Consider the following 18,418-nt stretch of genomic DNA (forward strand, 5'->3'; position numbering starts at 1 on the left):
GTAGTAGTTTTTTAGTTTTTTCAAATGGCCATTACAAAACAAGAATTTAAACGCTATTTGTTCATCGACAACTCATATAAGTTTATACTTATGACAAGTTATACGAAGTATTATATAATAGTTACACACGATTGTACTAAAATACAATAATATATTTATTTATCTAGTAGGAGAGAATTCGGAAAAGTTAATATTTCATTGTTATATATTCTTATTTTGTTATATGCTATAAAATAAAAAGTACACACACTTTGCATCAGCAATATATAAAATTACAACTTCCTTGCAAATAACGTATACTAAATTCTAAATGATATTCTAAATAAATAGGAAAAAAACTCTTTTGCGGAGAAAATTGAAAACGTCACACAGAATTTTGTCGTATAATAAGGTTTTCGTAAAAGTTTCCCGTCCATTCATTAAGACAATTGTGGCGATGGCAACTTTGCCCTTTTAATTTGCTTTGTTATAACTTTCATTACGCATTTTGTTTCATTATGAGATAAAAGAATGAAGAGCCTTGTCAAACCCGGTCCATTTATGTTTAAACAGGAGTTCGACACTTTGTCATGATGTTATATTTATATTAAAATGTTTGATAAAATTCAACAGATTCACGTTGTCTTTTGTGAGTCTGCAATGAATGTATCTTTGTTAAATCGTTTTTAATAATATTTAAAAAGCGCAAAATAACTAAAACACAAATACTAATAATAATACTTTAATATTAAGAGCCGGATACCGGAATTTAATGCGGTATTGCGGAATTTCTTTTTAATTAGCTTGAGGAGGTGGTAAAGGGAAATATCGGGAAAAAAGGGTGCATTTGTCGAATGAAATTCTGCCAAATGTGATCAACCCGCATTGGCGTAGCGTGTAATATACTCTCCTTAAGAAGCAACGATGCCAATAAGTTATTTGCAGAAAGTGTATATTAAAAAAATATATATTCATTCCGTAACAATCACATAATTCGTAACAATAAATTAATAAATTTTACTAATATTACAGTAAATTGTAAAATAAATTTACACATATTGCCAATCTTGCGTTTTTATAATTCGATTTATTTGTACATTGGCTTAAAGTATCCTACAGGATATAAAGTTAGAAGGATATTTGTAACATTCTTCAAGCGTGGAAAACAGAAATACTGTATTTAAAGCACCGGGTAACCTCGCGGTTCTAATGTGTAATATATATATGTTATTGTAGTATTGTTATTAGAAACATCCTTATCTTAGTTTTGGTATATAGTAACGGCGACACGGAGTATTATACATTAAATATTATGCTGCGATGCTTTGAACCCTCACCTTATATTCCCTTTGTTGGTCGCGTACTTGATGTGATTGCAAAGCGCTTCGAACATTCCACTGGCCGTGGTCACTGCTCTGCAATCAAATATCTGCAACAAAAAATAATATTAGAAATATAATTATAAAGACTTGTTGCTATATTTTTTTTTCTTTTTGAAAATTCAATGAATTAATAATAATTCAAGTATAATAATTTTAAAATGATTGAATTCATTATTATGTTGAGAGAGTTCAGTGAATATAACACATCCAGGGGATCTTTATCAAATATCATTTATTGATTTTAGAGAGCACCAATCCATGTCCTCATATTGTATTTATAATTATGTCATCACGTTAAATAACCATCGATAAGTAACCAAAATGTATACAAATATCATCGTATATTAAATACAAGCACATCCAATAACGAAATGGAATATTTTGAATATGGAAAATATTCCACGTTTTGAGCTGTTTAAAAATGGAACATAAAAGAAAGAAATAAATGTACATAAAGAAATCTCGTATACATTACTAATTATACTTATCGTGTATAATATCATTGTTACTCATAATTACCTGCAACTTTTTCCACTGTATTCTTCCAATACATCGGGATGCATTCCTCCAGGCTAGCTTCGCTCCAAATACCAATTCAGCTGTTTTGAGCTGATAAGTGTCTCCTCTCTTTAATTCCTCTTCAACTTCTTGAAGTCTTTTAACATGGGCGTCAGTGTTTTCTCTAAAAATATTATATTTATAAAAGTTCGTAGAACGTTTTACATATAATGCAAATCTCTACCGTAAATGCAAAAGTTTGTATGTAAAATGTAAGCCCTGACTTCAAACTGCAGAAACTTGGTTGTTTTTTTTCCTCAATGAATATGCTTGACATATTATATAAAAGTTACTATAGAAACTGCGAAAACACAATAAAAAAGTACCAAAACGAATGCATACGAACACATAATACAAATATTAAACCTTCGATGCAAGGGTATTTCTTGTATAAATTATAACAAATACCCTTGTATTCAGAGGAATGGGCGATTTATTGGAATTTTTTGTCAGAAATCGATCGAATTTTGTTAAATATTTGAATAATTGTCACGACACTCGATGTATAACTCGAGATGGGTTTTTGTGTTCAACTTCACCCTCTTAGGTGATGAATTAAAAAAAAAAGTGTACGGTTCGGGATGCCCGACAGAAGTAATAACTCAAACTAATCTAAGTTGAACTATTTAATATTGTTTTACTTGAGTAAAGCTTAGGTTATTACTAAATGTTATTTATAATGATATGATAACGTAAGGAAAGGTTATTTATTAATAAAATATTTTATTGATTACAAAATATATTTTCTATTCAGTTACAAATCTTGAATATGTTCATTCGATTTTTGTGTACGTACATTATTAGTATCATTATTGCCTGCTTACCGCTGCCGTATGCGTAAGAGAAAGGGAAGTCAGACAGACTGGCGCCGTAACGCGTTACGTAACGAAGCGATTTATTTTCCCTTTCATTAGAAGTTATCACTTCAAAAAATAATAAATGTCTCTAGGTCATTGACAAAACCTAAATAAAAAAATATGCTACCGATGGATCGTTCCATGTATCGAATATCAGAAATGACGAATTTACATACAAACTTTCATCCTCCATATAACAACCCTTAAGAGTTAAACTAAAAAATCCTTTAGTATGTTATGTTCCATAACAAATTCTTGTGCAAAATTTCTACTGTTATAGATGCACCAATTTAATCAATAAAAAAATTAATGCGTTGGCGGTTAGTTAAAAATATATATTAAGTCGGTAAAATTAGTTATTGTTCCCTCCTACGTTTGCTTTACTCAATTTTTAGTGACGACCTTTTTGACTAAGAATTGAAAAATAATTTCGTTTTCATATTTTAGCCAAAACGAATAAAAATCTATTCTTATGGACATTATTTGGGATGGGTTGATATCTGCCTAAATTCGTACTCAAGATTTGTAAGTTATATGAAAATTTCACAAGCATACGTAAGTTTATTCATCCATACAAACAAATATATCGATATGTTTGTTTGGGTATGTTTGTTGTTGGGTGTATTTGGGTATATTTGTTCATTGTGATTGAATTCTGGTAACTCAAAAATATTCAGATTTATAATAATTAAACTTTAAAAAATCGAGCTGATATCAAAAACGTTTCAAGTAATGTATATTTAATAAGTTCTTACCTGCGTATTGAAGAAAAATATTGTTTAAGAAAAGCTTGAGCCTCTTTATAAACTTCTTCGACAGTTCTCGGAGTATCACCTCTGTTTGGAATATCCATTATGCTATTCTGACAGACTTGCGCTGAGCATTTCGTATTCTGTGCCAAAGAAAAATATTTTAATTAATTAACATGTAAGTAATATAGAAATAGTTTATTTAACGTTTTGATAAAATATCAAATTCGATATTCAAATTGGGTTTGGGTTCTTGTTTTTTCTTTTTTTTTCTATCCTATTGGATCTATTTGTACCGCGTTAAATCCCGTTGTAGAATAAATTGTACTTCGATTGTATCTTCCAACCAACCAACTCTTTAAACCAGAAGCTGTTTTTAATAGAATTTTATTAACTATCGATACAAAAAGAAATTTTACATTTTATAGTTATACAACTCATTAGTTGTCTCATGAGTGAGTCAGTGTAATGATACCACGTGGCACGATGGCACCAATGATATAAAGTTATAGATCTGTGTATAATGTAGAGAGTTTGCTGGGAATTTGCACGTTCTTAAAAATTATAACTTGAAAAAGTACACAAATACAAATAGTTTAAAAAACTATATCGCCATGTGCTTCTGAAATCTCCATACAATTGAATATGAAACGGCAGTTCGTTTTCCATGTTCGAAATTCAGAATATATTTTTTTATCAATCTTTTTTTTTCTTAAATATTTTAAATCAATAAATATAAATCGGATACTGTCAACTTGTACACATTGTACATTTTAATCTTATTTTTAACTCTTCAATATATATATTATGGTAAGTTACTTAAAATAAAAATTTGATTTAAAAAAAAAAAAAAACGTGTAATTTATTCATTTTCAGGCAGGATATATTTATATGAATCGTATTTAATGAACAAAATATTATTTAATAATATAACTTGTTGCTGTACATGACCGCGTGGAATCGTTCCACGCGGTCATGTACAGTACAATAAAAATAAAAACCATAAGTTTTTAATTATTATATAATGTGTGATTAATAAGATTATTACCGATTCTTCTCGGTGGAATCTACACAATATAATAATCTTGTAAAATGTGTAAAGTATATCACGAATTTCATCAACAATTGTGGTTCTTAAAAAAAAAACTTTTTAGCATTATTTAAAAAAAAAAAATGCTAAAAAGTTTTTATATTACGAATTTCATCAACATTTGTGATTCTTAAAAAAAAAAACTGTACATACAAAATATTATACATAATTAAATGTGCTATTCAAAAATAGAAATTATACGATTATTTCTCTTTCAGCAAACCTAAGACCGCTCTAAAAAGGAACGAAATGGTTTTAGAGTTTAAACTATTAGACGAAACCCGAGGAATGCTTTGAAACGCGAAGTACAGTTTACCCGTGTTATTGCACAAGGCTACCGCACGCTTTAACGCTAATGTGCATTTTTTAACTGTTAAATTTCTTTAACGAGGAACAAATTAATGTTTTAAGTATAATAATACTTGATAAATTTATCATTATAATTAAGTTTTATGTATGAATTTTAAATTTAATTTTATATATAATATTCATTTTATAGAGCTGAAATGGGTCAGTGGTTAAAACGCGTGAATCTTAACCGATGATTGCGAATTCAGACCCAGGCAAGCAGCACTGAATTTTCATGTGCTTATTTTGTATTTATAATTCATCTCGTGCTCGGCGTTTTATGTCCTGCATTGGAGGAGAGTGGTGGAATTAGCTCCAAACCTTCTCCTCAAAGGAGCTTTAGCCCAGCAGTGGAAAATTGGCAGACTGGTAGGCAACACTTTACTTATTATTTTTTTATAAGTACAAACTAACTACGAACGGCATTCGGTCATCACACTGCTGAAATTTATTACAAACAAGCCAGCTTTGTTATCTTGGTGTGTGTGACCGGTACACTTGATACTCTCCATACTTCATACTACTTTAATAGGCTTTTTTAACTTTATTAGCCAACTGTTAACCACTATTTTACTAGACTGTGACAGTCTATCTACACATATAAATATTTAAAAATTGTATCTTATTCTAGAGCTGAGAACTAAAATACAAACAAATACTGACAACACAGATTTCCTATTACGCCAAGAACGAGATGAATTATAAACATTAATTAAGTATATCTGCATACTTAAAGAATTAATTTAATTCTACGTACTCTATTGACTGAGCTATCTCGATTTCCACTATTGTAAAGTTTTGTTAACATGGCAATCTAAGTGACAATATCATGCATCTGAAAATCTTTAAAATATGTATCATATTAATGACAAGCTATTATTTTAAATGGGAATTGGTAACGACGTTGATTGGATTGATTTATATGTATAAATTGACCTCGATTCGATTGTAATTTGGCCCAAGTTGCTTAACAAACATGACGATAATCAGCGACATACCGGCTCAGCTATTGCGGGCGATACCCAAGAGGGATCGAATCAGAGAATGAAAGACATGAGGAATACGTGTGTTAACAACGTAAGCTCTTATCTGGTTAGCCGTATATTATATTTATAATATAATTTTATATTGTTCTATAAGATAAATAATAAAAATATGGTTAAGGGTTTTGGAATTGTACACAAATTTAGAAAAAAAAAGCAGTATACTGTATCGTCCAACACTTTCGTTTTCTGTTATGTTTTATTTTATTTTCATTAGGACAACCAATAGTAGATATATTATCACAACCAAAATTAAAAATTAAAAATTACATTTCAAAATTATCAAGGCAAAAGTTCTACTACTTGCAAGTAGTCTCACCATGCGTTATCATATTACACAATGTAATTATTGTAAATATAAATTAAACATAAGCATAATAATTAAAAATAAGAAATATAATACATTATTTAAACTATTATATAATAAATAATAATTAATAAAACCAATAAGATAAACCATATGATTAGAATTGAGCACAAATAAAATTATTTATTTTTCGATTGAATTGAGGGCGACTATCGTAACTTATGTCTAAATCTTTTACTTTAATATTGATGGTGATGAATAACAATGATAATCTCGATATGATCAAATTTCTACCTAGTTGCATTTTATATAATCTGGTATAAAAGAAATTCTGTTCCTAAATGATTATATAATTATTAAATCATGTGTAAGAGCAGATAATTGTTTCAAATAGTATTATTAACTCCATATTCAACTGCTAACTTGAAAATAAAATAATAGAAGTTTGTTAGATAACAACAAATGGGGAGCCATCAATATAAAAGGTTGTATATGAAATAATATGGAACCCAAAAAGAGCGCTATTAAAAACCCCTTCGTTAGTGTATGTGTAACATACATTTAAAATCATGAGTACTGTAATTATTACTCTTTCATTAGCTTCCTTTATAATTTTATCTGTACAATAGATTGATATATTTCAGATAGCACACCTTCCATACTAATTAAACCGAGTTACTTAAGAAACATGACATGAACATCTTCTAATCTGGTCTGCGCTGTTGTGGGCAGTTCCCTTGAGCCCTGCAGGGTTCAAGGTTCAATTTATATCGAAGATGAAATCATGTAATAAGTTGAAGTAAATTGGATTATTCTACGTATTTTCAAAATTTGGTTTAGTTTATCTTATGTTTTAAATAAAAGAATAATGTATAAATTTGTTATAGACCTGTGTTCTTTTCTAAAATAAAAATAAATTGCCGGAAAATGTACTTTAATTTAAATATTCATTTTTACGTTATAGTTCATTGTTTTATAATATAATAAAAATGTTTATTTATATGGAATGATTATTGATCAACTTTATTTATAATAATGTTTAAAGGAAAAAAAATACATAAAATATTTAAACGTTTCAAGCGATTTTTATCTTAATAATAGTCGAATGCCGTATTTTTCAGAAATGACAAGCATATAAAAGAATTTATATACAAGTAATGTATCGTGGTTTTATCCACGTTGTATTTTATTTATATTTTTTTATATACATGACATCAAACTATTTTTTATGATTCACATATTATTCTTTTTCTTCTTTTGTCTTAAATACAAAATCAGTGATCACGAACGAAAAAATTAAAACGAAAATACAATGACTTTTAGGAAAAAATAAACACAATATATAAAAAAAAATATCGAATTATTACTGCTCTGCTCTTAAATGTCATAGAGCACAGACACAATATCCAGCTTTATAATATGAGTTTAGATAATATTTTTATTAAAGGCAATTCATAGAAAATTACATCAGCTGGTAGCATTCATTACAATGTCACAACAAAGATCGTGTAATTTACGGTGTATTAAGAATTATCCGCGGAAATGACGCTTGAATGATACGCGGAAAGATTTTAAACGATTCGTTCATTTTTTTTTTATTCTTATAAATAGGATGACAACGACAGCCGTTGTGATATCTGTATACATACACATATATGTATGTTTGAATATCTGTTATAGAATAGACTTCGATACTGTTTGTCCGAATAAAATTAATACTAGATAAAAAGCCAGCTTCGCTTGGGTGAAATAAATAGATCTAAACAAATACGGTTTATCATTTACTTTTCATATAAAATATAACTTTTTCATTCACGATGTGATTATCAAACATCTATAATATCATCCGTAAACGTCAAGCATGGTCGCCCGTTGAACTGTCATGTCATTGAATTGTGTGGATTTTATAACTCTCTCTATATGTGTCATTTATACGATTTTTGAGGATATAATATGTTGTCATCTACAAAAAATATTTATTTTTTATCGATCTATAATTGTGGATAGGTTTCGATCGGGTCTATCGTATCTGCACTAAATTATTAATATAGATAATCCACTGCTTGGCGGTAGTATTACATAATAATATACCACCGCCAAGCAGTAATACTTAGTAATTTTGTGTTCCGGTTTGAAGAGTGACTGAGCCAGTGTAACTGCAGGCACAAGAGACATAACATCTCAGTTCCCAAGGTCGGTGGCTCGAAGCCTTTGTAAGTAATGGTTCAAATTTCATACGGCGTCAATGTCTATCGGCAGTAGTGACCACTGACCAATAGGTGGTCTATTTGACCACTTGTCTACCAATTTTATCAAGGAAAAGATGACCATGAAATGGGTTTTGTTCTATTTTCTTGTATCTCGTAACATTGCATCAAGTATACCGACATGATAATGCCATTATTCTTATACATTTTCGTAGAGAGTGTTTTAGGGTATATACTATAATATTTTATAAACAAATTTAAGGAGACATTGCACTACACGGCTAACGGATTTAATGCTAATAACAATTTTGTTTTTCAGACATACGGATTTATATTGGTTACAATTATATAAATAAAAAGGAGATTTTAGTTTTTTTTAAACATACAAGTATAAATAATAACTCTTAAACAGTTATTGGCATTTAGGTTTAGACCGATTCGTATTCCATGACAACTGATGGAACGACGCTCTCTTATGCAGTCATTCCACGGGAATAAAGAAACAAATGCTGTAGTCTCATCCTAAATTCTCTTCGTGTGTGTGCGTAGCGCGTATACTACACACATACTTTGTTAAGTAAGAAATATCCAAGTATTATCACGATGTTTTCCTTTCACCTGAGCACGCGATTATACATCCAAATTAATCACGTAACAATTCAGTGGCGTCCAGATCTGAACCCTCGACCGACCTTTACAGTAACGTCTTCCAGCCAAATTTACGATGACCCAGTCACCTAGTATCCATAAAGCTTAAATGTATAAAATCTACTTATTTCTTCAATAATATTTATTAGAATAACTTTATGAATATTGATTTGATAAAGTCTAATGCGTTTCTAATCCGGTTTAGAATACATCGTCACGTGTTTGTTTTAACAAACATGTTGTATCATTATATTAAATGCTACTTCAACTGACATAATAATCGTTTGAATAATATTTTATCACGGCAATATACTCATCACAGTACGTTCCTACCTATGACACACGTCATATATTTTACCATCAAATAGCAATTGAACGTTTCTTTCTGAAATAAAATTTATTGAACAAAATATTGTGACTATAATTACATAGATATTAAATACAGAATAAGGCTGCTTTATCACATAGTAGCGTATTTAACTGTTAAGATATTTAAAAATTAAAATTGCTTATATGGTTTTAAAAATAGAACAGTAAAAATATAATTTACATATAAAATTTATACTAATATTATAAATGCAAAAGTGACTCTGTCTGTCTGTATATCTGTCGCTTTTACGACTAAACCACTAAACTTAATTTAATGAAATTCTGTATAAAGCAAGCTTGAACTCCAACGAAGCACATATTTTTTTTGTGACTAAGTGAAAACAAATCCCTAAAAAACTGGTAACTACAACTACTAACACAAACAGATACCTACTGAAGAAATATTCATAAATCTACCTACATGTTATATACATAGCTGTTGGATTTGTTTGTTTGCTTAAACGAGTTCATATCAAAGTTCGGGTACCGGTGCGATTTGATAAATTATTTTTGCGTTAGATAGATAGAGAAATACCAAACTACACAAAAACGTACGAGGGTTATAACGTGCGGAACACCTACAGTATTTAGTATAGCTCAGATTTTTTTAACATAGCTTGTAAGGAAATAAAATTTTCCATTTAGCTGACATTACTTGCTTAAGTAATATGTTTGAGTGTGTATGTGCACACAGTAATCAATTCTCCTCACTCTATTATTAAATTCATTTCAATGATATGCAAATAAATCAATTTGTGCCTGCATATCACGTTTCGTATGTGTACATAACCTTATTATCTTCTAATAGTCCACGTCGTTTCGTGACATTGTATCATTGTCTATATAATCGGACTCGATCCAAGCTAATCAACGGCTTGTCCGATCTATACGTCACGATTGACATGTATTGACGTACCCTTATTAAGACAAGTTGGTCAGAATTTGTATTAACATAAATGAATACAATTATTCCCTTTAATTGTTTTGATTCGTATAAAATATTGTAACCTCGATTTTACGAATGATGCCTATTAATTTATTGTTTTGTAATTGATACGATGTATTCGATATTGCAACCGACAATTAAAATGGACAGATCTGATGCTTGATATTAAATATTTTGCGAAAAACGAACGAACGTAAACGTTGGGGATGATTTTATCGAAGGGATATAAGGTATACATTTATTAATATTATTTTTTATGTATATTGTTTCAAATTTATAGTATTTTCTATTTTTTTTTATAAAATTAAATTAATGATAATGATAACATTAATATTTTATAATAAAAAAATATTATTTTACGCCTAGGGAGTCTGAATTGGTAGGTATTTAGTTTTATGCGTGTACAATGCTCTGAAAACTAAATAATTACCTACATTTTAAAGAAAAAGTTGTTCCAAAAGTATTTATCAGTATTTTATCATTACGTATAATAAATAATACGGCTATAACGCCTACTGATTATTTTGAATAAGACTTGTTTATGATGGTAATCTCCTTATCAATTGCCGGTACGGCAGCCATTCTAACGGAGGCTTACTATGTGCATGAGATATTATGCATACCCTCTTGCTTCATGTGTGCCAGTGAATGTTAAAATGAATGATTTACGCGTAGGATTTACATGAAATTTAGCCACGGCCTTATGTTAGCCAATTATTATAATTTATTTGATCGATATTTAAGACCAATGACAACAACGAAACTGCTAAACTAATTAACCTTGTTTATAACGTAACATAATTTAATTTTTAGACGAATCAGCAACACCGAACAGATTAAACAAACAGCGAACAGAGTCAGTATAAATAATTGTGTAGTTATCAATAATTTTGTGTTTTAACTAGACTAAGTAATTGCTGTCGTAAAAATGATTTACATTCCCTATATCTAGCAACAAAAACTCGTTTATTATCTTTAACAGAATCCCAACGAAAATAATTAAGCGTTTCGTTCGTTTTACGAAATTTATCGTCAATCATATTAATGGTTTTATATATATATAAAAAAAAAAAAACAAATTAAGAAACCGTTTCAAATTTTTAACTAGTGAGCTTATATTAGAAATTTAAAAAAAATCGACCAGTTCAGTTAACATTTTGAGACAATTTCCACATAATTGTAATGACGTCTTTAGGCGTTTTCTGTTTTCAAAAATTGTTTTCAGAATTAAACACAAACAAAAACAAAAGAACTTACACGAAACTAAATTTAAAAGTATAAATAGACGACAATTTTATTAAGCAGTTCATTTTTTAAATTTTGTTACGTAGTTCTATTTTCAAAGGTAATACGGATCCGGCGAATAATCAGAACAATACTGTTTGTCACTCAAACGGGTTCACTGCACTTAAACCGTTGTTCGCTGGAACTGACTATGTAATTGAGATAATAGCTAGGAAACTATCTTGGCAGCATTCAACGCCAGTGATTCATAGAAATAGGTGGTATCTACTTTAATAGATGTAATTTAAAATGTTAAATCATTGCCGTCTCTCTAAATAATAGTAGGTTTTTGTGTAAAACGAGTGCAACTGTAATTAAAATTGTCAGTTACGACGATTACATACTACTTTGTCGATCTCTGCAATTAATACGTCTTATTACTGTAATAACTCATTAAGTTGAACAATTGCATTACATTGTATTTTCAAAATAATTACATTTTTTTATAATAAATGTTATAACGTAGGTTTGGAAAATGGTCTACCCAATGGTATGTACGTAGTATGTGCTTATCCGGATTTAAGCCCAGTATCTTCGGTTAAAATCAACGAGTTTAATCGAAGGATTTTGATGCGGTTTTTTAATAGATAGAATGTTCTAAGGGAAAGGTTTATCTATAATACATGCATAATATATTAGAGAAACACGGATAATTTTTCTAAAGAGGTGTCGTAAATAAAAAAAAATTATGTAAGCGTACATTGTAAACGCTGGCTGGATCAAATTAAAGTACTACAGTTTTGTACAATTTAAAAAGATCTTCAAAAAAATTCGGGATGGTATATATCTTAGGTATAACCCACAATGACCTAATAAAATGTATCCTTTACTTTTAACGAGAAATAATAGCTTATTTACGAAGCGATTTTTAGCAATACTGCATTAATTCTTATCCAATTATACTATTTACTATTACTTAACTACTATAAAAAGTCTTTCTATACAACTATATAAAGACATTTTATAGTATATTTAGTATCAGCATTACACCCGTACGAAGCCGGATCGAGTCGCTAGTAATGTTATATATTAATGCCTCCGAAGCATATTTTAATTTAAGTTTTGAGAATATTGGTTTGTATTTAGTACTTGTTTTCAAGTCAGGCAATTACCAAAGGAACGTCTTCTCGTTTTGAATACTAATCTAATTCAATATATTCATCATTCTGAGCAGAGCCGTCTCAAGCTATGCTGGGACTCTGGGCACCCATGAATTTGGGGCCCTTTTGGTACATAATTTACTACCATGTACAAATAATTTGCTTTAGGCCTGGCCTTATGTATAGTTTCAAATAAATGGTGCAGTAATTTTATATATATTCGGCGGAATCTGATTGGTTGTACAATCTTTTGGCTATTTTATATTATAGCCAAAATATTTTTTTTGGCTATTTATCTTTTATAGCCTTTTTTGATAAATATTTTAGTTATTTCTTACGAATATATCACTCGAAAATATACATAGCAGTCGACGTAAGAACAAACGTGTGAAAGAAATTGTTGGTTCTTCGGGGCCTTCTCAGTATGGGGGCCCTGGGCACGTGCCCCATGTAAAGACGGTAATGATTCTGACTTTATATCAGCGTAGCTAATTGCAATACCATGTTAATATCGTTTTCTAATACAATGTCAACTCGTTCCAAATTTAACACATGCATTAATTAGTTTTTTATCTGTTGTGTAATGTATGGTGAAAGCTTTTTTATATTATAGTTTGTAATACTATTACCCAATGATTTGGATAGTACTTGCTATGATCAATCAGCGCGGCGTTTGATAAATATTCGTTTAACTAGAATCTGATTAGAAGAACACGATCCAACGAGGTAATCATAATGTGTCTGATTATAATTATTATATTTGTCAAAGAGATTTCTATATATTTTTTAATCTTGTTAGTAGGGCTTTTTGCTTCATATGTTCTACCGTCAAACTATATATAACACTTGCTATTGTTTTGTTTTTTTTTTGCTGTATTATGAATTAGTAAGCCAGAGTGTAAGGCACATGGGACATAAAATCTTAATTCGCAATGTTAGTGGCGCATTGATTGAAAACTATGGTAAATATTTCTTTCAACGCCAATGTCTATGCAAAGGTGGTGACCAGCGAGTGGCACATTTGTCAATCTGCTTAACTATAACATAAAAAGATGCCAGTTTAAACACTTACTAAGAACTCCTCTAATTTTGCAGCCCATTCCAACTAACTGCTGGAGCAGAGCAGGAGATGATACTTGAATATATATGTGAGAGGCAATTTTTGTTAATATACATGCAGATTTGTTTTCGATGTTTTCCACCATGTACATCATGAATCATGAAGATAAATTAAGTACATGACATACAGCAATGCTCACCAGAGTTTCATTCGCAATCGTCGGAAATTTAGACTAAGCCCATGGAAAAACCGCTATTATGCGCGATTTCTACATAGCATAAAAAACAGATAGGTTTTTTTTTTCTTTTTAAACATGTGGGTAGGTTTTGAATTTTCAACTCAATATTTATTTATGAAAACCTCTGGACACTTCCTGTAGAAAAACAGTGATGTCAGAGATTGATGGTTTTAAAATGAACTGTGTGTGTTATTTTTTACGGGCCAAACGTGACATCTAAAATATATATTGAAAAAAAGTATTAAAGTATTTTAAATATATATATAAAAATATATGTATATTATATAAAGCTAAAAATGATGTGCAACTCGAAGAATACCCACTAACTAATTGATTTTTTGTTTATTTTTTGGCAGCTGTACTTCAGTTTGGTAAATGTGTAAATGGTAAATGTGTTTGGTAATTGGCTTTGCGGAATTCACCCCTGCACATTCGACCCTACTCCTGTATTAATAAGTCATCTAATGAAAAATAAAGTATATAATACACTAGTGTGTGTGTTCCGCATACACAAACAACACTAACAAATTAAATAGCGAAGTCTTAAACAAGATAAGTCGAGCGTCTCTCTTTAATTTAGTAGCACTTGACTTCACGGACATCGTTTCACGGACATTTTTAGAAGCTAAACTTATAATAATATAATTGCATAATTTCGCTCTAAACAAATTAAGTATTTAACAAATTTTTATTCATATTTTATTGATAATTTTTCGGTGTGTCATGGCGGAGCTGAGCACTAACAATAATAACTAAAAAAGGCACTAAGCGCATCACTCACTCCAACAGAAATTTATATTATAACATTAAACATTTAATTTTTTAAATTAAAAAAATTTATATAAAAATTAAATGCCCGTTTCATGCAATATATACATATCTGTAAAAAACTTAAAAAAAACAACAACAACAATGTTAACAGGAAAATATCCTAATATCTCCATGGATTTTCAAGAATTGACAAAAGAAGAAAAAAATCAGTTTCACGAAGAAAAGGATCTCAATTTAATGCCCGACGATCAATCTATTCTACAACAGTAAAATTAAATTTATAAAATACGTTGAACTCAGTAATAGCTGCGCCCGCGGCGGCGTCTCTTGGGTTTCCCCGCATCCGTGTCACGTTCATTCTCGTCTAAGGATCGTCTGAGATGATTATCTTTAAAATATATTGTATTTTAATGCGCCTGAGATTTTACTCATAACTGTAAAAATAAATAGTATTCATTCAATGACAATGTCAAATTCAATATCAAAATTTAATTGTAGAGGACAATTGAAATATATAGTTGTAATATCGCTTCTACTTTTGTTTAGCGTTAAGATAATCAACGAGCATTTATTCTGGTCAGGCTTTGTCTGAATATTTTTCACCGTCTTATTCTACCCCTAATTATACAAGTAACACAATGACGATCTAAGAAAGTACTTATATTTTTAACAACAGCAATATTTATGAACAAAAGTGACACTTTCCATAATATCATATTAAGCACGTACACCTTATTAGAACTTGTCTATAATAATATTATAAAGAGGATATATACTTACATCATATAAAAAAAAAGTCATTTTTTTTTTTTGTATGTAGATAATCTCTTAAAATAATATAGATAGCAATTTTAAACAAAATATTACTGGTAGACTGGTATAGGTGGCTACATTATTACTAAATGCAATAGATTATAAATTATTTTTATATAATATAATTTTATTTATAAATAAATTGTGTCTGAACAAAACCAGTGCAGTTCACTAGAGACGTAATAAATAACAAAGTGATACAAAAAAGTAGTTGATGGAAAGCGTATTAATTATATATTGGATGCAATGACAAGCATTTTCATAATGAGTTCGGCCACTAATTAAGCTCAGAACAGAGACAAATGGATACAATATTTGGCAAAGCCTAAACATATTATCTAGACTAGCACATCAGGTGCCAGCTCTAGTTATAGTGGGACCTCTGCATTGTTCAAGTTATTTCATATTATTCAAGAGAAACGAGGAAACCTTTCAGGGACTGTACATGAACTAAAATTAGTAATATGTTCTGATTTGATACGATATCATAACCATTAGTAATCAAGATTTGTCTAAATGATGTCACAATAGAAATAAAGAATTCTATTAGTACTCATTTCTAGTTTTGTGGTATATCTTACTGGTTTTAATAATTATTATATAATAGTTAAAAAATGTATTATAATTCTTGTTCCTAATCATTGATTATATTTAATTTATGTACATGGTGAGACTACCTATAAATAGTAGAACATATTTTGGCAAGATAATTTTGAAATGTAATTTTTTTATTTTGATGTGATATTGTATCAACTTTTGGTTTTCCTATTGAAAATAAAAAAAAAAATGTTTCATCATTATTTTTGGTCATAAATGAACATTACAGAATTAAAAAAAATAGTTTTTCATTTATTTCCTAAATAAGCAAGTGTAATTAAAAAATAATCCCAAAATGTTTAAAATTTGCATTGCTATAAATGTATTTTAATAAAACTGATAGTAAATCTGTGTGTGTTTATGCGTGATGTTTATTACCAAACACATTCTTGATATCAGAGCATTAATCACTAATTACAAGCAAAACGCAATCGATCGAATTCAATCAAAATTAATATAATAAAATTATATCCCATTGAGCCCAAGAGCCGTGATGACTCGGGTTCAAACCCAGGCAGGCACCCCTGAATTTTCATGTACTTAATTTGTGTTTATAATTCATCTCGTGCTCGGCGGTGAGGGAAAACATCGCGAGGAAACCTGCATGTGTATAATTTCAACGAACTTCTGCCACGTGTGTATTCCACGAACCCGTATTGGAGCAGCGTGGTGGAATATGCTCCAAAGCATCTCCTCAAAGGGAGAGGAAGCCTTAACCCAGCAGTGGGAAATTTACAAGCTGCTAATGCAAAAAAAATAATTTTGGCCCATTGATCCACACGACACGAATTTTTAAGTTACAATAATCGAGGAGACTATCATGATGATTAAACGTGGGTGGTTCGTGACATGCTTATTCCATTTAGTGAGCCAGCGTGTTTAAGTCTTCGTCGCTATAAAATTTAGAGTCTTACTTTGTAAAAATGGTATTCTAACTCGTTCTGACTTCACACGAGTCAAATTCATAGAAGTTTTGATTTTCTGTTATGTGTCAGTAAGAGCGCCTATTCTACTGACACATGTGATTACAAGTGATTCAAAAAGTATGTAGTGTGTTGACAATTACAACACAGTTATTACTGTCGCAGTATTATCATTACAAATGTATTTTCAACATAATTATCAAGGTTCCTGAATAAATTTTATCTTTGTCTCATAACCCAAGTAAATATACTAAAAATAAAAATTTAGAAATGATGAATCCAAAAATCCGTTATGTAAAAATAATGTACGGTCAAACTTAACTAAATGAAACAGATTTCACGTAAACTGAAATGCAACTAATTTTAAAATCAGCAGTGCTATTTTGTCATTCTTGTTTATCAAGCGTAATTATGTATCAATCGTAAAATGCTGGAAACCGACACACAGTGATATGCTTTTATGATACGTGTATTCTAAATGTTATAAGTATTATTGTCAATGTCGAATATCATTTTTTGATATGCGACATTTATGATCGTATGTCTATCGAGGTTTTTTGTGCTAACATAATAGCTAAACAGACCATTAAATTTTTAGTCACCAATAAATTTACATTTTAAGGATTTGTATGAAGTGAACATTTTTTTCAATCTCATGACAGCGCTCAGAATTGAAACTCATTAAAACATGAAAGTTGTGTTGATTAAAAAATATCATTCAAACGGACAAGTAAATTTAGCGACTGGGTCAATTTATACGACCTCGTGATTTACTTCAAGCGGTGTGCAATAAATTAATAATATAGCACTAACAAGGAGTTCGAGAAACTCGTTCATTATTTTAATACAATATCTTGTCTACAGACGAGTCTTTGTTATTTAATTAGCACTTTTGTACGCGGTATCGTTCTCACGACTTGAGGGGTCTTTTGGGAAGTTGCTCACCGTTGCGCAATTTCTTTGACGGATTTACCGTGAAACATTCGGTTGTTCTTTTAAGAAAATGTGACTAAGGTAAGATAAATAAAATTAAATCGAAATAACAGATAATGTCAACAGTGCACTAAAAACTGAAAAACAACTAAGTATTTAATGATTTAAATGTACTTATACAAGAATCTCAAGTCACATGACAATCAATTTTTTATT

General features: G+C 29.8%; 1 protein-coding gene across 2 annotated transcripts in view; it reads right to left on the reverse strand.

Annotated features, from left to right (window-relative positions):
- LOC125064570 (nitric oxide synthase-like) overlaps positions 1-18,418 on the reverse strand; it is a 43,766-nt gene that overhangs the window by 9,914 nt on the left and 15,434 nt on the right. For both annotated transcript variants that reach the window (XM_047671679.1, XM_047671680.1), the window contains exons 2-4: positions 3,532-3,668; positions 1,881-2,043; positions 1,317-1,408 (exon numbers count right to left, since the gene is read on the reverse strand). In XM_047671679.1, coding sequence (XP_047527635.1) covers positions 1,317-1,408; positions 1,881-2,043; positions 3,532-3,668 — 392 coding nt within the window. The remainder of the gene's footprint in view (positions 1-1,316; positions 1,409-1,880; positions 2,044-3,531; positions 3,669-18,418) is intronic.

The sequence above is a fragment of the Vanessa atalanta genome, chromosome 6 (assembly GCF_905147765.1).
Source record: "Vanessa atalanta chromosome 6, ilVanAtal1.2, whole genome shotgun sequence".
NCBI classification, from domain to species: Eukaryota; Metazoa; Arthropoda; class Insecta; order Lepidoptera; family Nymphalidae; genus Vanessa; species Vanessa atalanta.